The sequence below is a fragment of the Strongylocentrotus purpuratus genome, unplaced genomic scaffold (genome assembly GCF_000002235.5).
Source record: "Strongylocentrotus purpuratus isolate Spur 01 unplaced genomic scaffold, Spur_5.0 spur5_scaffold_7, whole genome shotgun sequence".
Lineage (NCBI taxonomy): Eukaryota > Metazoa > Echinodermata > Echinoidea > Camarodonta > Strongylocentrotidae > Strongylocentrotus > Strongylocentrotus purpuratus.
This window is the reverse complement of record NW_022145613.1, coordinates 35,811,788-35,832,864: the sequence shown is the minus strand read 5'-3', so window position 1 is coordinate 35,832,864 and position 21,077 is coordinate 35,811,788. Positions and strand designations below refer to the sequence as shown.

The 21,077-nt window shown below is 37.4% G+C and overlaps 1 protein-coding gene across 3 annotated transcripts in view; it reads right to left on the bottom strand.

The window, feature by feature from the left end:
• Window positions 1-316: 316 nt before the first annotated feature.
• The window catches only part of LOC579940 (carbohydrate sulfotransferase 15), a 33,692-nt gene continuing 12,931 nt past the window's right edge, over window positions 317-21,077 (bottom strand). For 2 of the 3 annotated variants that reach the window (XM_030974222.1, XM_030974223.1), the window contains exons 2-8: window positions 16,998-17,417; window positions 15,555-15,798; window positions 14,577-14,723; window positions 9,771-9,924; window positions 3,490-3,637; window positions 1,635-1,797; window positions 317-618 (exon numbers count right to left, since the gene is read on the bottom strand). In XM_030974222.1, coding sequence (XP_030830082.1) covers window positions 422-618; window positions 1,635-1,797; window positions 3,490-3,637; window positions 9,771-9,924; window positions 14,577-14,723; window positions 15,555-15,798; window positions 16,998-17,417 — 1,473 coding nt within the window. In that variant the 3' untranslated portion in view covers window positions 317-421. Of the gene's footprint in view, window positions 619-1,634; window positions 1,798-3,489; window positions 3,638-9,770; window positions 9,925-14,576; window positions 14,724-15,554; window positions 15,799-16,997; window positions 17,418-17,784; window positions 18,173-21,077 lie in introns of those variants that run through there. The other variant, XM_030974224.1, reaches the window with a different exon arrangement.

The following is a 21,077-nucleotide window of genomic DNA, read 5'->3' as shown; positions in this document are numbered from 1 at the left end:
GATAATTTCATGATTAGGAATGACGAAATTGGCCAGAAATGTACTGGGATTATCAAGTGCATATTATTTTTTTGGATAGGGCCTAAATGTCTTTTTTCCAATTAATATCATAGTTTGCCTTTTCAAAGACATTTTAATGCCTAAATTACCCTCCTTTTTACCGGAGAGGCGCCTGAAGGGACGTCAAATGCGTCATCACCAAAACTAGGCTTTTTTTCCTGCGCCTTCTGAGTCGTCATTTTTAAAGCTACATTCCAGAATTATGATAAGTTCTACGAAAAATCATTGTCATGTTCGGAATCTCCGTCAAAAAGTATTCTACATATCTTTTTTTCTCTTCATTTTTAGCCCGTTTTGGTTAGAGTGGCCCTTTAACCATGACACTGGCAGGTATTCATGGTACTGTTGAGTGTTTACACGGTTACACGCTTGAACCTTTGTAATCAGGATAATTGAATTTATCGTCTCCCATGAGTTTGGCAAGTTCCACGTTAAACGGTCGATGAAAATCATTGAGGGCGTTCAATGTCTCTGGATGTGTCTGTTCATGTTGTCTTTGGTTCTGATTACTGCGTCTCCTTTTCAGTATTCTATTCTCCTCATCCACACTCAGTTGTCCTGGGTAAGAATAGCAGAGCAGAGATATAATAAAATGTTGACTCGAATCATGAGTATGGTTACATGAAACAGTATACCATTTTCATAGACATTAGCTATATATATCCGTCATAGTCTTAACCTCCAAGTTTGCAAATCCTCGTGGTTTTAAACAACGACACGCTAATATCAACGTTGGTTTTAACGGCAACAAAGTGAAGCTGTGCTCGGTTTTCAGAGGTACATTTTATCAAACTTGTGTTGAACTCTATAACGTCAATACAAAATAGAATACTTCTATGGAGATACAATGCTTATTTTCCGACCGACTCGAGCTATTAATAATAATAATAATAATAGATCACATTTATAACGCGCCTAATATATTGTTTCTAGGCGCAGTGGTGCTGTTGTCCCAGCAGCCATTAAGTGAAGCAATGTCCTTACACGAAATAAAGCCGGGACGACGGCACCACAAGTACACAATAATATTCAGTACACAATTAGAGTATGTTACGTTATGTTTCGTTACAAAATCAAAATTACAGTTTGTTACAAATAAATGAATAAATCAACTTAATCTAACTTAAATTGTGCTAAAGATGACCTATTTAGGTATTAAGTACAACATCATTCATTTATTTGACATGTTAAGAGAAGACAAAATTCATGGTATGTATTTGAACAGATGGGTTTTTAACATTGCTTTGAAAGTGGATGTAGAAGGAGCATTTTGAATGTAGGACGGGAGGCTATTCCATAACTGGGGGGGGGGGGCAGCTACATAAAGCGCTCTTAATGACTGCGTAGAGGATTCAAAGCTGCAAAATAATCCGAACGTCGAATGTTTTCTAAAACCTATTGATAATAATAGGCCTAATATGTTGTGTGCATTACATCGATTGCACATCACTATGACCCTCATAATTCTAAGCTCTGATTTTATTTCTCCAACTTCATGTTTTCATTATTTTGGTTTTAAACCTCATGGTCTTTTCCCGCCGTATTTGAGATTATATAATCAATGTCTTACTTACTTAGATCGAGAAAGTTGAGAAGATCTCTGTAGACTGTGACAGGTTCGGCTTCCCAATCCTCCAATCGTATCACCTTGAAATTATCACGTGGGAAGACTTTCAACCAATCACGGATGAACACGTGATATATACCCACTTGCAGGTCTGGGATTAGGTCGTAGGGCTAAGGGTGCAAAGGAGTATAATAACAAAGCATATTTCTGTGATAATACGCCGGGTGCATAAATTTTCCCACTTGAGTTCCGGACCCCAGTATGAACTCATTTGCATACAGCCAATCAGAGCTCATCTTGTCAATAACAAGCTTTACGCGTGCTAAAGATTTTACGGATGCGAAGCGGTTAACGGTGCGAAGCTGCTATGGCTTGTAAATGTTTCATTTGTGCTCTAGCATGTCTGCATTTACAAGCCATAGAGCGCTATCTGTTTGAAAAGAGCTTCGCACCGTTAACCGCTTCACATCCGTAAAATTGTTAGCACGCGTAAAGCTTGTTATTGACAAGATGAGCTCTGAATGGCTGTATGCAAATACTTATTCCACGGTCAGGGATGTTCACAAGACAGTATGCGTTCCGAAAATTGGAATAAAGTAAAATGTACGAATGTTCTAATATTTCACAGGTTAAGAGCACTATGAACATGACGGACAAAGAAAGAGGAAAAATATACAGTTCCTCAGGTAGACAAAGGAACACCCCTTCACTGCTATTATGTAAAAATGTGTAGAACAGGTGAATATGCATGTGACACCTGTTCCACACATTTTTACATAATAGCAGTGAAGGGATGTTCCTTTGTCTACCTGAGGAACTGTATATTTTGTCCTCTTTCTTTGTCATGTTCATAGTGTAGGTGGCCGACACAGGGCTGTAGGAAGTGATTTTTAATGTTTTTATTTCGACTATGTTACTTATTGCATTGGCTGTAATAATGCTCAATTCAGGATAAACAGAAATGCAACAGCTTAGAGTTACGAGTAGGTCTTTTAGGCCGTAAATTATTCTTTCAGGGGGGGGGGGGGTGGGTTAAATCATTATTATGAAAGCTTTAACATTAAATAGTTTTTTACGTGGATTTTTACTCAAAACATAATGGTTAAAGATAAAGGCCAGTTATGGTCATGCGATTGCATTGTGAAAGAATCGTTGTGGAATCGATTAGAAGTTTTGGTAAAGTTACAATCACTGTACACAGAAAGATGTATATGGGACTACGCGACACGTATGCGACACACGCGAGATACGTGCGTTATATCTAAGGTCTTTACCTTTAAACATAATTTATGATTACAAATTCGGGATAAACCACAGTCTGTCCGATGGATTCGACCCTTATACCAGTAATCAGGCGCGTACATAGGGGGGGGGTTGGGGGTTAAACCCCCCCTTTGGTAATTTTGTGTGTGTAACCCCCCCCCCCCTTTTGGATTTTTTTTTTTTTTTTTTTTTAATTAAAAAAAAAAAAAAAAAAAATTCCCATGACCGACCTCAAAAAGATGACCTTACCCCCCCCCCCCCCCCCAACGGAGCAAAATGTCAAATTTTCAAATTTCGATACCAAAAAAAAAAAATAGTGTCCGCTTACCCCCCCCCCCCCCCCCCCCCCCCCCCCCCCCCCACTGAGCGACTTTTCGGTTGGCTGAGTCGTTGCGATTTTTTTTTGGACTACCAAAAAAAAAAAAAAAAAATGTCCGCATACCCCCCCCCCCCCCCCCCCCCCCCCCACTGAGCGACTTTTCGGCCGGCGCGATTTTCAAATTTTCGGGAGCAAAATATTTTGGGCCAGATTTTGAAACCCCCCCCCCCCCCCTTGAAAAAGATCCTGCGTACGCCCCTGCCAGTAATATTCTACTCACACATTCTGCAGCATATGCGCAGAACCTTAGATTGTAGTCTTGAACGCATTTTTTGAAACACTGGATGTAAGTGGTAGCTTTTTGGTGCCATCTGTCCGCGTCACCTGGCTGACCTGGGCGGTGTAGATACCAGAAGAACGAGTCGGCTCTGTATTCATATCGGTGTTTGTGGACAGGAGAGAGAGAGAGAAGTTCGATCTAATTACTAACAACCATATTTCATTTCATCTTTATTGATCCACGGTAATACATAATAATTATGTTTCCATTTCCCGGACAGACTGATGCTACCGCTTCACCCCTGCAGTATATAAAACGCAAGGCCACAGTACGCCCGACGAACGGTTGCCGTGGAACAGCTCTACGACATGGCTAATGAACCTAGAAATGAAAACAGTAATAACTCCGCGTTAAAATCTCACGGCGACCGTATACAGCCTGTAAAGATAGGAATACGCCCTAGGGTGACCCAGAGGCCATCGCAGATTTTCTGCGATCGCCGCAAGTATCTCTCGATTTCGAGGGCGTACGGCCGCCGTAACCTACCCGTAGACCAAATGTGACCTAGACATTTTGATAGTTACTGATCTGCCCACAAATTTAAAGAAAGAACGGTTCTTGTTAGAGAAAAAAGCGTATCAAATCAGACGAAATGAGCAGAAATCAACCAGAATCAGGCTGGTGGGCACCAAATTGCGAATAGAAAGTAGGGAAAAGGGAACAGCAATGGCATGGAGGCAAGTGGTTGATTGAAGTACAAAAAATGCTTTTGGCATGAGAAACAGAATTCACTGAAGAAACGAAACACCTTACATTTCGACAATGTAACATTAATGCAACTGACCTGAAATGAGGTTATTGAAATAGCGATTATCTATAAGTAATATGTATAAAGATATCAATCGTTTCGTTGTACACAAGCGATCAAGAAAGTAGTGTTATAATATTGAATGCATACCGCTTCGACCGATGACTTACATGAGCCTTTATGGCCCGAATTCACAAAGGAGGTTTGTCGACAAACCTCCCTTTGTTATTTACAAACGAGGTTTGTAAAAATCGCGTCAAAACGCGTCATATGACGTACATAAACCTCGGTTAGTCGACAAACCTCCTTTGTGAATTCGGGCCAAGATGGCTGAAACCATATATTATTATTATTATATGCTAGATTTTTCAGAAGACATACACAAATTCAGGATTATGACTACAGGGAGGCTAATGATCGATGTGATTTTTGTTGTTGTTTTTTGGCCTTCGGAGAGGAGAATAAATCTGAATAAGTCTTCCTTAGAAAACAAAATGGACAGGTGTGAATATTTGCTCTAGATATCAATGCCAGTTCGAAATACCGGGAGATAAATACAAAAGAAGTGAATTAATGTTGTGTACACTGAACCTACTTTGGTGCGTTTTTTATATCCTGTTATTAATGTGAAGGAGCTTTCGAAAAGAGGTGGGGCTCCCATTTAGCCGATTTCTATTAGCGAGTTATGGCGAGTTGCCTCAAAGAGGCACTTGCAATAACTCGCGAAAAGCTCTTCTTGTAACTCGGGATAACTCGCGGCAATTCGGAATGGCTCGGCATAACTCTTTACAACATTCCACGACTCTCGTCCAAGTCGCAAGCAGTTCCAAGTGACTCGTTGTAACTCGAGGTGAACTCATGTAAGCATTGGTCACATCCCACCGTGCGTGTTTTTAGTCCGTACGGTTTTTGGGGAGGCCACGGCCGCCACGTTTTTCTGAAAACGTAGGGAGGGAGTGGCAAAGGCAGGGAGGGAGTACCGGCAACGCGCGTCACACGCACTGTGTAAGTACACCTGCACGCCACGCCTGCATGGCCGTGAACGGTTGCGTGCATCGTACGTTGCGCACGTGGTAAGTGCGTTGTACGTGCTTACAACGTACGGTCTCCGTGCGGTTGCCACGTTATCGCACGGTGGCCGTACTTACAAGTGCTGCTCACGTACGGTGTCCTTACTCACTCGCATGTTGTAAGTGCGTGCACGTGCGATGAACTCGGTGTATATGAAGGACGACATTCCGATGTTCTCCAGAAGTCCCAGCTGTTGCTGCCTCAAGATGCCGCCCATTTCACCGAAGAGACTATATAATGCATAAATCAGTGCGAACATCGTGCGTTGTAAGTGCTTACTCGGTACGGTCCATGTGAGTTCTGCGTGCTCATTGGATAGCTGAACTGGGGAGGTAGCGAGTAAGCACGGACGACGCACTTATCACGTGCGCCTTTAAAAGACGCACGGAGTCAGTGCGTTGTGCGCTCGTTGGCAGTACCGGGCACGCACGTCACACGCACTGGGGTGAATCGGTAGCCCGAACGCAGCACGAACACAGCGAAAGTTCCTCGTGCATTAAAAGTGCTACGGTGTGTCTGCGTGCTCCCAAATCCGTACGGAGGCGGTACTCATCACGTACGGATACCCAAATTTTGCCCACGTTTTTGCACGTAGACAGCACGCACTTGCAGGTACGGCGGGATGTGACCACCGCATTACGCTCGTAATATACTCGCACCATGGGTGTCACTCCTGGGGGGGGGGGGACGGGGGACACGTCCCCCCCCCCCACGAATTTTCAGGTGGTGAAATGTCCCCCCCCCCCCCCCCCCATGATTTGGGGTTAAAATCTTCTTCTTCTTTTTTTCATTCTTTCTCTCTTTCTCTCTATGTTGAGATAAATCAAGCCAAATCAGGCGATCCGATTTTGTAAATAGAAGCGTCATTAATATCACATTCACATTACCTGAAGTTCAAACATTGGTTTACGATGAAAATCCTTTCACCAACTGAAAAAAAATTAAATTAATCCCTTGTATCTTCCAAACCTTATGGCTAATTGTTCAATGGAAACAACAAATTCATCTATCTACCCTCCCCCCTTGCGTTCTCGTTCTTGTTAGTTGAACTTAAAGCTTATCTGCCGTAGTTTACAGGAGGGATTAGACTGCCCTGCAAGGTCACTGGACAGGTGGTTATCTCATCAACTCAGCTCTCAGTTAACATAAAAAAAGAGGATCATGGGGGACCAATGGTCACCGATTAGGCATTGTTTGTTATATAGAGGGCGCAAGTAGCTACAAGTAGTGCAGTGGGCCTTTAAGACTGTTTTCTCTTTAATTTGGCAAAAATTATGCCCCAAATCAAGCCATCTATCCATCGATTTCAAAAAAAATCTTCAACTTCTGAGGGGGGCACACCCACTGCGTTATACTGTTTTCCTTTTAATTTGGCAAAAAGTATGCATCAAATCGAGCCATCTATCCATCAATTTAAAAAAAAATCTCAACCTCAGACACCCCCTGCGTTCTTGTTCCTCGTTAATTGAGCTTAAGACTGTTTTATTTTTAATTTGGCAAAAAGTATGCCCAAAATTTTAACATTTTAACCCCCCCCCCCCCCCGCCCTTCGAATAAAAAAAATCCTGCATACGCGCCTGGCGTCTTGTCTCGCAAAATGAGACACATGTGTTTTTATTGAGTATAGTTTCGTTTGTGCTAGACATCACTGTTATAAGGGAGTTTACAGATACAATCTGCGCATGGGCAGATAAAGGACATTTGTACCAAAAAAGGTAAAACCCACAGAGATGAATACTGGATATGCGCTAATGAAAGTTAAGTAACATTATTCATTTATGCACCTACGGTACATTCTATGATACGTAGGTGGAAGTATTCTTTTCAAGAGGGCAAACAAAAGATATTCATGAAGCACATCTAGGACTTTGGCAGTTATTATTCTAATATGCTCAAAGTGGAACTTCTCCATGTGTAAAAGATCTGTGGATATTCGGGGTCATTTGTACCATGTGCTATCTGTAAACTCCCTTATTGTCATAGATGTTGCAGTAGTTGTTTTGGTGGGCTAGCACGAAGTCAGTGTTATTTGGTTGATCTTTTTCGTTTTCGTTTCAGGACAATATTTAAAAATTAAAATTAAAAAAAAAATTAAAAAAAACGGTGTGGTGGTTCAGTCAGTAAAGCGTCCGCCTTACAACCGGGAGGTCGTGGGTTCGAACCCCGGCCGCATCATACCAAACGACGTAAAAGACGGGAGTTGCTGCTACCTTGTTTGACGTTCAACAATAAGGGATAGAGCAACGTCGATTTGGCGCTGCTCATTACACATAATTTTAGTGAGGTATTTGAATTCTGTATATTTATCCGGGATGTCCTATACAGGATTTCCCCTTTAATTCCGGGAAATAGAGATAGACATTATTTGAAAAATTGGAGACCAATACCTTTATTAAACGTGATGCATAATTTGGGTTCCGCTTGTATATACATGTAGCAAACAGATTGAAGAACGTACTTCCTTTTCTTATACGTGAAACTCAGAAAGGCTTTATGTCAGGGCGCTTCTATGGAGAGAATATCCGTTTGTTGTATGATTTATTACAAAAACTGATATCAATGACATTCCTGGTTTATTGCTGCGTATAGATTTTGAAAAAGCTTTTGATTCTCTTTCTCACGATTTTATTAGAAAAGTATTGCACTTTTTAAAATTTGGTCCCTCTATCGTAAAATGGTTCAATGTATATTATGAAAATGCTCAATCCTGTGTACTACTAAATGGACACCTGTCTCCAAGATTTTCAAAAGAGCGAGGATGTCGTCAAGGAGATCCTCTGTCAGCTCTTATATTTCTATTATGCTAGGTATTTTGTTTAGAAATACGATTCCATTGTTGGTTTGAGCTTACCTGATAGACAACTTAAGATAATTCAGTATGCAGAGGATATTCGTTTAACATTGAACGGGTCAGTAATGGAATTAAACAGTGCATTACACAGTTTAGATGAATATAATGCAATTTCTGGATTAAAAGTTAATATACATGTAAATAAGACACATGCGATATGAATTGGAGGATACACACCAAAAGACGGAACTAAGTATGGTGAGTAAAAATCGTAGCTCACTCATTCAGTCGAGAGAATATATCTAATAAATGCATTATGTGAGTATGTGACCCAATTTATTTTCTCGATGAGTCTTTTTACTCATTAAAGTACATGGAAGTTAATATTGGATGAGTATTCTCCAACTTTAGTGACCGAATGAGTAAAAATATTCACAAGTGTGTAGAGTGGCTTTTTGCTCTCTAATATGTCACAGACTCTTTATTCGTTGGATGAGTAAAAAAAAAAAAAACCTCAGTCTCTTCGAAGCTGTACTCGTCTTAGGAGCTATCTTACTCTTTGTATATCATGCGCGTAAATATTTCGCTGATGAATATTCGTACGCGTTCGTGACTTCATTTGATTTGATTAGATTTATTGGTTTCTGCATCTTTTTCTTTTTTGAATTATACATTTTCATGAACATAATATATGGTTTGATACAATATTTTAAGTGTTTGTAATTTTGTACAGATAATAATCGAAATTAAACAAATATATTGAATGCATAATTAACATACATTAGATGCAGGAGGGTTACAGATATAAGCACAGTAGCTTGACGTGCCCGCAGCCCTCAACTTAGATACAACAATTAAAAAATATATAAAAAAAAGTGACTTGCAGAGAAGAAAAAGAGAGGGGAGAGAAGAAGCGTTAGTAATAATACAATACATCTCATACAGCTGCTGATTGAATGCAGGTTCATTCATGAATGGATAAACGATGCTAGGTCATGGACGATTACACATATTGTTGAATATACAGTAATTTTGAATCAATTAGTAGTAATATTACTGAAGGGGATTCCTTGAATTTTATTCAGACTTTTTCTAAAACGAGTTAAGGCTACCGATTAGATATAGAATCTAGATCTAGTGCTGACATTTGAAGCTCTTCTTGTGCATGACCGAAGTGTATGGAGTGCATGGCGAAGGCAGCGCGCGACCGAAGTCCTGCAATCGCGAGGCCCATAAGCAAGGCTATATTATTTATGTGTATGTCAAATCGCAATTTACTCACAACATTTGGTTAAATAACTCACTAATTTAGATTACTCATTTGCCATTTAATCACATGTGATGAGCCTAATAACCTGACTGGCTGAGTAATTGTAGCATAAGTCACTAGTTGAGATGGAGCGATTTACTCGCAACATTAGGTTAAATAAAATTTAAAATACTCATTTGCCATGTAACTTTAATGTCAAATTAACAAAACTCATTCCTGTGCGTTATCAATCTCAATTTAATGAGTTAATGCATTCAGTTAAGTGTGTCACTGTAGTGTCAAAATCTATTTGTCTATTTGAGTAAGAAATATTTATTTGTGTGTAGGGCTATAATACGTACCTCCTTGTTGGGTTGCGTATCATTAGAATAAACTTTGCGTTGGGTTGAAGAGCGTGCATAAGATCAGCGTTGGTGTAGGGGGGTTCCGCAGCATACGGAAAAGTCTTTATCCATTCTCGTCCAATGGCGTAAACAGTTGATATAGAAGCATCACCTGGTTAAAGAGTTTATGTTTAAGGTTAAATAACAGAAGTCGGTAAGGGAAAGGTTACGTACTGCAGTTTTCTCTGTTATCGTAATCTCATTTTGACGATGATGATAAAATTTCTTTAATTTCTAATTAAGAAACAATTCCTTCACTTTTCAAAGTAATGTCTAGCGTAATATACTTCACTTTAGAAATCCAGCCATCTGATTGGTCGAAATAGGAGTCGTGATTTTAGCCATTCCCCTAAAATGCCAAAACCGGTCAATAGTCTTTTGACAAAAGCCCTAGGGCACTTTTCAAAAGACTATTGCCCGGTTTGGGCATTTTACGTATATGCGTGCAATCTCAATGGGAAGGATTTAAGCACACAAACTCGGAGGGGGGGGGGGGGGGTTACATGATCGTGCGATCACCCCTCGGCATGCCTCGGGGCGTTAGCACGATCATGTAACCTCCCCTTGAGCGTATAAAAACAACTATGTCTCATAGCAGTCATTATTACTATATTTTAGTATTTTAAGAAAACAGACTGTACCTTATACACACCTTGCATCCACGAAGGATCTGCCTAGTCTTAGCCCAACATAGAGGCAGTGATAATATTTTACCCCTTTCCCCATCATCAAAGAATATTACTTTAAAACCGAATGTTTTCTTTCTTTTCAAAAAGTTGGACTGCCACCAAGTTTATATCCCCTCCTAATAGGATAGTTACATTTACCATAATGACCTCTATTTTGGAGAGATCGAAATATCGAGAAAGAAACTAATCAGGAGATAATTAAATTGTTCTGCTTTATCTAAATATATTCAATTCAATTCATCTTTATTCAACGATATAAAAGAAAATAGTACAATGCAATAAAACATATTGACATAATCATATACATGTGTAAAATTAACATATCGTTAGGGGCAGCCAAAAAAGATCAGGATCTTGTGGACTGGTGCCCCTTTGACAAAATTAACAAATTATAAGTAAAACATTAATAATAATCACAAGCAGACACATCCAACACACACACACAAACACACACACTCACCCAAGAGAAGGGAAGGAGAAAGAGAGATTACATGTACAGTGTACATATATGAGGTAAACTTATGAAAAAGATATATGGAAATCAAGAAGTATATTTATGAATAAAGTGACTTTTAAGTAAGGCTTTGAAGGAGGAGGCTGTTGAACATGGACGAACGATTGTATTTAAATTATTAAAAATCTTCGGTCCTACATGTTTAAAAGAATTATACATTTGCTTATTAGAAGTTAATGGAAGGTGAAATTGGGAAGCTGAACGTGTGTAATATTGATGAAAATCATTATTAAAGTTAAACAAATTAATTATATTGGCTGGGGCCATTTTATGCTTGACATAATACATCAGTACTGCGACTTTAAATTCATATATATGATAAATATTAAGTGTTTTTAATTCAAAAAAGAGGGGGCGAGATGGCGCTAAATAAGGTGACTTTGTACAAATGCGTAAGGCTTTTTTCTGCAGTTTATGAAATGGTTCTAATTTGCTTTTCCCAACGTTGGCCCAGGTAATGTTACAATAATGGATAAAAGGAAGTATAAGTGAATTATATAGCATGAATAAATGTTTTTGGGGTAAAATAGAACGCAATTTACAAATAATTCCGATATTTTTAGATATCTTTTTTAGTATGTACATACGATGGTTTTGAAAAGTAAGTTGATTGTCCAATAAAACTCCAAGAAATTTCACGGAGTCAGAAACATTCAAGTATATATCATTAATTTTCACTTTGATTGTATGAGGAGGAAACTTAATATTAGGTTTAGAGAAATACAAAATACATGTTTTGTCATGATTAATTACTAACTTATTGGAATCAAACCAGTCAACTATTTTGCCTAACTCTTCGTTAGTCTTATGTAGGAGCGTATTAAAGTCTTTATGTGAGGAAATGATATTGGTATCATCAGCAAATAAAACAAAATGAAAAAATGAAGTAACATTACACAAATCATTAATGTACAGCAAAAATAACAAGGGACCGAGTATGGATCCCTGCGGAATTCCGCATTCAACCTTGGAAAGAGATGAATCAAAATTATTATACCTTGTATATTGGGACCTATTCAGTAAATAACTATTAAACCAGTCTAACGCTACACCACGAATGCCAAAATACGGTAACTTATACAAAAGAATATTATGGTCAATCAGATCGAATGCCTTTGATAGGTCAAGGAAAATGCCAAGTGAATGAAAATTATTATGAATATTATTTAATAGTACATCATGTAGATCAATCAGTGCATGTTCACAAGAATGATTTGATCTGAAACCATATTGGGCATTAGTTAATAAAGTGTTCTTATTTATATGATTAGCTATACGGTTATACATGATTTTCTCTAAGATCTTTGAGAAGCAGGGTAATAAGGTAATGGGTCTATAGTTAGAAAATAAATGTCTATCACCTTTTTTATACACTGGAACTATTCTACCAATTTTCATTTTATTTGGGACAGAGCCCGTGCACATAGATAAATTAACAATATGAACCAAGGGAACAGCAATTGAATGAATGACTTTCTTAATAAGATGCATGTTAATGTCATCAAACCCTGCACTCTTAGAATTTTTCATTTTTTTAACAACATTAATTATTTCTGTTTCACATGTTGGGTACAAATAAATCGATTTATTACAAGAATGGCTAAGATAAGAACTAAAGTGAGTTTTCGGTGATTGATTTAACTTAGATTGAGCAAGAGAAGCAATGTTTGAAAAATAATTATTGAATTCTTCAGCAATATCATCATTTTCTATTTTAACATCATTTTTCATAAAAAAAGTTGGGAGTTTATCTTGCTTACTTTTCCCAATTAGCTCATAAATAATTTGCCAAACTTTTGAAAGATTATTTTTATTAACTTGTAGTAAGTCATAATAGTATTTTTCACGAGCAGTTTTCAACTCACGATTCAATATATTTCGGTACCTTTTAAATTTATTATGAGATGTATCATTGCGTGTTTTACAAAATTCTTTATAAAGCCTGTTTTTTTTATTGATACATCTTAATAAAGAAAAAGTAATCCATGATTTTCTTGGTGAAGAATTCTTTTTATGATTACCTTTCGAGCATTTATTACTAACAACATCATTAAACTTATTAAAAAAACAATCATATGCGAGTTCAACATTATCAAACTGGAAAATATCAGACCAATCAAGATTAACTAATTCTTTTCCTATGGAATCAATAGAAGTAGAGTTACATGTAAGACATCTTCTAGATTTATTAGCATTAGTATTTTCTTTGAGATTATTTTGAGTAATAGAAAAAATTGGCAAGTGGTCTGTTATATCGTTATAAAATATACCAGAACTTATATCTTTACTGCAGACATTCGTAAATATATTATCTATAAGTGTTGTCGATGATTTACAAATACGTGTAGGCTTATCAATCAATGGACGATATGATTTATTATACAAAATATTTACAAAGTCATTGACATGATTTACAGTAGAACAATGCAGCAAGTTAATATTAAAATCACCCATAATGTAGACATCTTTATTTTCTTTTTCTAGTTTCTGTAAACAAGCATCAATTTCACAATTAAATTCTTCAACATTAGTATGGGGATCTCTATATACAACAGCAATGATAATATTTCTTTTGTTTTGCACATAAATTTCAAGAAAGAGTGATTCACAAATTGCATTTAACAAACATAAATCCTGTCTTACAACCACGTTCAGAGAATTTTGCACAAGCATTGCAACACCACCGCCTCTACATTTTTCCCTATCATTATGAAAAAAAGTATACCCACTGAGATTGAATAATGAAACTGGAGTATTGTTGTGGATCCATGTTTCACTAAATCCATATACAGAGAATTTTTGGTCTAATTGACAAATAAAATCGTGTAAAGAATCAAAGTTCTTATATAAACTACGCGAATCAAAATGAAGCAAATTAAACATATCGCCATGTTGAAACTCAGAGTTTGCATTAAAATCATTTGGCAACCAGTATTTATTACAAATATCAAACAGATTAGAGTTCCTGTCGGGATCAATATCATTAATAATATCATCACTGTCATCGAAAACAAGATCATCATGGGATATTTGGTTAGGTAAGTTACGGTAGTCAACAGGGTTAGTAGTAAATGTATTGAACAGATTGTTAAGGTCCAAGTTAGAAAGAGAGGAGAAGGGAAATGGGAAATCACACATCATCAACAATCACACACTATCAACAGTCACACAAGAGAATTTACAATACAGTATTATTTGAAATAAAATATGAAAAAAAAAAAGATACAAAATCAATTTGAAATTAAGTGCACATGCAAAGCCTGCAGAAATTATTTTGCTATCTGTTCATTTGATTTCATAGTCCAATTATAGCTCGCGTTCAAAAGTTATTCTGTTCAGATTACAGAATATGAATAGTCACTGTCGAGCTAACACTTGTCGCTTGCACTTGAAACTTGTCTCGTGCCTAGAGTTTTGTGAGATCACCATTCAGACCTTATACGTTTCTTTTCTGTTGCAGCTGAAGTCAGAGTTTCAATTTGGAACTGCTTAATATTCGGTACCTGAGATTTATTTCGTATTATTATACTCGAACAAGATAGGAAAGTGTACTATACTCACCAAACACCTTTGGGTGGTAACCAATCCCTTCTTTGGTAGTAATCCTGCTATTTATTATTTCTGGTACAACTGATGCTTTATATAAATTAAGGTACCATTCCAGAGAACTATCGTCCGTGCCACCAGTGTGACTGCGGGCTTGGAGTACTTCATGAAAACAAAACAACAAGAAAGAGTCACACCGACATTAAGATAATTTCTCCTGCTCTTAAGCTTGAGCAGGAGAATTTCATCGCCTATTTCTCTTCTTTCTATCGGCCATTTCTCCTTTGTACCATTCATAGTGGCCGTTTCATCGGATGCGTCCGAATGCATCCGATGAAAATTACCGCTCTATGAAAGGGGTATTATAATAGCCGATAGAAAGAAGGGAAATAGGCGATGAAATTCTCTTTCTATCGGTGCACTCCGATGAAACTGCCAGTATGAATGGGTACGATGTGATCTGCAGTGATCATTTTACAGTTTACAGCAGGGAAACGTACGTACGAAAAGCAGTCGAATTCATGCGATACGTCACAAAACGGGCCGTGCGCAAACACAATGGCGACGTTCTGAAAATTCTCAGAGCGACGAAAGACGAAGGATTTTGAAGAAGAGATACGTCCTCCCTTTCGTCAAATGTATGATGCTTTATAATTTTCAGCTGTTTTAAATGGCCTACAAACTGAAATTAACATGTAGTTTGAGGTTAATTCCCCTTTAAGTTAATCTTTCACTTTCCCGACATCCAATTGAATCAAACTGTTAAAGTTTTATTATTGTTTGTATTAACTGTTTTCTTGATTTGTCTTTGCCGAATGTTTAATGATGGTGATGATGATTATGATCATGATAATTAGGAAAGATAATATTAAAAGTAATGATAATTGTAACAATAACAACAACAACACTAATAACAATTATTATATTAATAACAATAATAATAATATACAAAAATAATAATAATGGTAATGATATAAATAATGAATACTATACCTTCAGGTCGATTTATGGGTATGGCTGTATATCCATTTCTTCTAGGTCCCCACCAGTGGGGTTCTTTGGCTACCTTTGCGAAGACGTCAGGGTGAGCGGTGATCTTGTCCCACATGTCTGTCGTCCCACACTTGTAATTGCCAAGGATATAGAAGTAAGGTAGACAATTTAGTTCCGTCTCCCCTCTCAACCAGCAAGGATTCTTGAAATTGTCCAGGAAGCGTAAGGGAATCTTTTCAAAGAGCTGCAGAAAGATTGCGAAAGAACAATATCAAGTTCAACGTCATCAATTAATGACGGTTTGATGTATTACTTTATCCACATTCATTCAATGAGGCTGGGGCCAAAATATAACGATGTCCATGTAACGTTGATAAGGGATTTTCTACTACACATAGAGGATGAAATCATATGTAAAAAAAAAAATGTTATGCACTGAATAGCATTTTCCAGCCAGAATCATCCCTCTTTCAGTTACTTCTCTTCAAACGTTTGCTCAATATGCGTTTTTTTTTAAACCATGCATTGTTACACTGACTCATCATTTATATGACATTACTTAACCTTTGGGACTGTGATATTGATTCTCCATGAAGCTAGAGTATTCTAAACATAGTTGGCTATGCTTTTTATGCTCAACTCAATTGCCCGACCGGAATTATTATTAAAACAAAAAGAACAGAAACCATATCCAAGTTCATTCCTATTTGCAGTGCATTGTGCCGATCATGAAAAGACCGATTTAATTAAAAACAAGCATTAAACTCTCTGTAGACAAGCCAGACATAAAAAAGGCTCTAGAAAAGATTCCATAGCATCCATGCTTAAACTCTTGTAGAAATACTAAGGCATACAATAGGGGTAGATACCACACGCACTTTTTACTAAAAATTACTTTTTTGGCTCAAAATTTGAAAGAATGTCAAAATTCATGATTTATATTGTTTACCAAATATGTATTATCCGCTCTCAATTGCTTTCAATTGATATAATTTTGCTTTTGAGTTTGAAGTAATGAACCTGGTTAATATATATTTCAATGTCAGATATTGCAGACATAATTATGTATGACGCAATGAAACATAAATTTAATAAATAAATTTACATAAATGTGTGATTTACTAAGAATATGGGTAAAAATCTACCTATATTGCAAAGTCTGTTCTACACACCAAAAATCTGACCATTAAACACTTTTTCTTGATTAACCATATAATATATGCTCTCATGCTGCACACAGGAAAGAAATGATCAGACAATGTAATGGATACATAATTTTATGTTATCCAAAATGAATTGATGTCTTTTTACAGGATGCGCATTTTGAGTGGAAGCATGTACATCTACAGTGTAAGTATATGGCCATTGAAATGGCTCCCACGAAATCGAAATAACGCCTCGTGTGAGATAGGGTTTATTTAACAACACGTAAATGATATTTACCTCAGGAGCAGATGCTACTAGTTCCCTTGTTGCACCCGGCATCTTAGGCCACTTACAGAAGCTTGCTCTACAGTTCCCTTCACTGTCTGTCGAGAACAGATCCGTGTAATTGATCGGAACGTCCCTCTGATAGGACACAGTGTAATGTGGCTCTACTTCCATCGGGACTACATTCAGAGGCCGAAGAGGACCAAATTCGGGTGACTTTCTTCTCAACTGATCTTTGTCGGTTTGATTGAAATTCATTTTATCAGGAAAAGTTTGCGTACTGCCGACATTTGTCAGAAATACTGAATCTTTTGTCAAATGGGAGTAGATTGGGTTTTCAGAATGCGTATCGCATGATCTTTCAGCTGACATGTAGTTGTAACAGATACACAGGAGCACCGCTTCAGTTATCACTACGGGTAGAAGGACGCTCTGAAAAATAAATTGATAGTTTAACATTCATAAGCATTCATACAATATCATACGCGAATTGCATGGGAAATCAACGTTCTGAAACACATAAATATTTAAAGAATCACAAGGATTTATATAATAATACGAACGAAATAACGGTGAAATTGCTAGGTTACACGATACAATGTTTTATAGAGAAATAGTCATTTACAGAATAGGACGTAATATATATAGGCTGTTACCGAAAACAAAGTACTAGAGAACATAGATTTTAGAATAAAAATGTATTTTCTTCTTGTATATGATATTAGTGATAATGATAACAATAATAAAACACAAGAACCGCAATCGTATCAGAACGATGTGCATGCATTAACGCCCGTACGTGTTTACGTGACAAACGAAAGAGCCTTCCTCGGACAATCCAGAGCAATTTGTTAGAAGTCTGTAGCTTCTAGGATAGTGTAGATAGGTAGGCCAAAAGAAAGGCCTAAAAACGGCAAGGCACAAAAGATCAAGAAAAAGTAATTAACGACAAGATTGGCAGCGTTATAGAGCAACTCATGAAAACTGACTTAACTGAGGAAGAAAGAGTTAGTCTGTTGACAAACAATGTAATATACATTTATCTATTTCCTTGCAATCATTTCATTTGTTATGTGAGAAGCAGAGATATAATGCTTTTATTTATAAAGATGTGGCTTATTTCTTTTATCATATGCTTAGTTATGAGCACAGAAATGGTCTTTTAGATCCCTTGTTGAACATACATTGCGAGACAAAAAAATACCACTTGCGATATTATTTTCGATACTACATTCGCAATGAGTAATATATTTAGCATGATTGATAGAACATACGGGCGCCCTGTCCTGAAACAGATACGTAGATAAGCGTTTTAGCAAGAAGGTGGCCCGGTTCACCAACCACTTAACCTTTTTGGTTCGTTGCATTAAAGCATCCGTAGTCTCCAATGACCTGCTGAACCTAAAGAAAGACAATAGGGACTTTTAGATTGAGTGGACGAGAACACGACGAACGCCGACTGATCCTGCGTGTCAACGTACTCAATTGCCCATGTTGACTACAATTAGAAATCTTTTAAATTTCACTCGACGATATACATGCATGCAGGAAGTAACACTATGAACATGACAAACAATTGCTTTGGTAGACAAAAGAACATCCCCTCACTGCTATTATGTAAAAATGTGTAGAACAGGAGAATATGCATGTGACACCTGCTCTACACATTTTTACATAATAGCAGGGAAGGGATGTTCCTTCGTCTACCTGAGGAACTATGCTGCATACTAGTACCGTACTTGATTTAGGAAAATCAAGGTTGACGCATTCTCGATTGCCGACTGACACGACGTGACGCATGCGCAGTGCCTTAAAATGACGTCACACGTTGCAGTCAAAGCTGTCGACGTGCAAATCTAAAAGTCCCAAATGTGGTGGATGAACCGACCTATCGTAATTGACCGTTGGATCCTCCCGTAGAGTATAAGTACGCTTGCTTTACATTAGATTGTATCATCTGACGAAGTGTTGCAGCGGCGCACGAAACGTCGTGATCTTTTAGATTCCTTGTTGACCATTCATTGCGAGACAAACGAATATCACTAGCGATATCATTTTCGATACTTATCCGCAATGAGTAATACATTTAGCATTACATAAATGGTTGTCAAATATATGAAGATAATATTTGAGTGATTATACATGTATATTGTTCAGTAGATTTAAGGGCTTATAGTTTGATCACTGGTTACAGAGATCTTTTGTTTAGATTCAATTTGTAACTAAATATTCTGGTTGAAATGAAAAAAATGAGATGTAGATCTCACTGTTATCAATCATGATTTGTTAGAAAAAATGTTCTTTACAGTACTGAGGATAACTGTGATTGGATTATAGGTGATGTCCGTTCCCAGAGAGACTGACCTGGAAAGAAGGTTGATGTAACCTGTGCGTCTGTGTACACTGTAAACAAAGTTGGGCAGATGTTACTGGGTAAATCGAAGTTGGGCAAATTTTGTCCGATAATTGGGTAACTTTCTCCGAACCATTAACTATATGAAGTTACCTCATGAAAGGTAAAAGAAAAAGGTTGGGCAGATGTTACTGGGTAAATCGATGTTGGGCAAATGTCGTCCAACAATTGGGTTATTTCATACCAACCATGTAGTAACCGATGAAATAATTGGGTAATGTTATTGGGCCAATCAGAGTTGGGCCATTTTTGTCCAACATTTTGGTTATTTTCTCCCAACCATTTACTACATGTATTTACCCGATGAAATGTGAAAAATAAGTTGGGCAGATGTAACTGGGCAAACGTAAGTCGGGCAACATTATTATACGACAATAGAGGTGAATATGCATGTGGCACCTGTTCTACACATTTTTACATAATAGCAGTGAAGTTGAAATCTCCACATATGATAAGACGACCTGCACAAAGATTAATGGATTCCATTAATGCAGACTATCTAACCCCAAAAGACATCCTTTTAAGCACTCTTCAATGGCAAAGTGTTGAAAATAGAATCAACTACCACTACTGCATTTTGGTCTACAAAATACTCAATAATCTAGCCCCTTATTATTTAGAACCTTTTGCATGCAAACGTCCAGTTTACTATGGCTGCGTTCATGCTTAAATTTTGAAGGCAGAATGAGCGATCTGAAACGCTCATCGTAAACGCTCATCGTGATCGCAGTTCCACGATGTAGTGTTCATGCTTACTTCTCCAGGCAATACTCCTTGGCATGGGTGTCGATCCTTACGTAATACCTATTCATCAAGGGGGGATGAATGAATAGATCATCCCCCCTGATGAATAGGTATCAGTTACAGATCGACACCCATGCTCCTTGGATGGCCTTCAGCTGGATTCGCAAACCTGTGTGCGCATGCTACGTAGACCCACTAGAGGTCAGTGCGTTGACCTCATTTAAACGCGTTTACAAATTGTAAACGCATCTTTTTGTGAGTTTACGATCGGCGATCGTGATCGCCGTTTTTCGATGATTCTACAAAAGTGAGCATGAACGCAAGCGTGTTTTAAACTAAACGCGTAACAGATGCCTGATTCTGGCCGTCAAAATCAAGCATGAACGCCCTCTATGTTACTCGTCATTCTACCTTAAATCCCTTATTTATCCCGAAACCCAAGACTGAATTTAAAAAACGATCTTTTTCTTTCATCGCTCCAAGCATCTACAACAATCTACCGACTCATATTCGCACGGCAACTTCACTCCAAATGTTCAAAACCCAAATTAAATCACTCCCTCCACTTTAATGCATGCACTGGTACCTAATGTTATATCATGACTTATTACAGTTAGTTTTGTTTGTTTGTAGTTGTGTAGTCTGTAGTCGTTTTATTTCTTACCTTTTACCCTTTTGATTTTATGTCTGTTCTTTATGGCATGTGTATTTGTATATGTATTTTGTATTGTATCAATAATATCTTAAATGTTTAATATTTCAGGCCTAATGTTCACTTTGATCTAGTTTTTAAGTTGTTTTAGTTCTCTTATGGTATGTTGTTTATATAATGTTTTTGTTTTCTACAATGTATTCTATTTTTTGTAAATCTTTGTATGTACAGGGCTCTTTTGTAAAGCAGGCCTCTGGCACTGAAAAGACTACCCTGTTTTTAA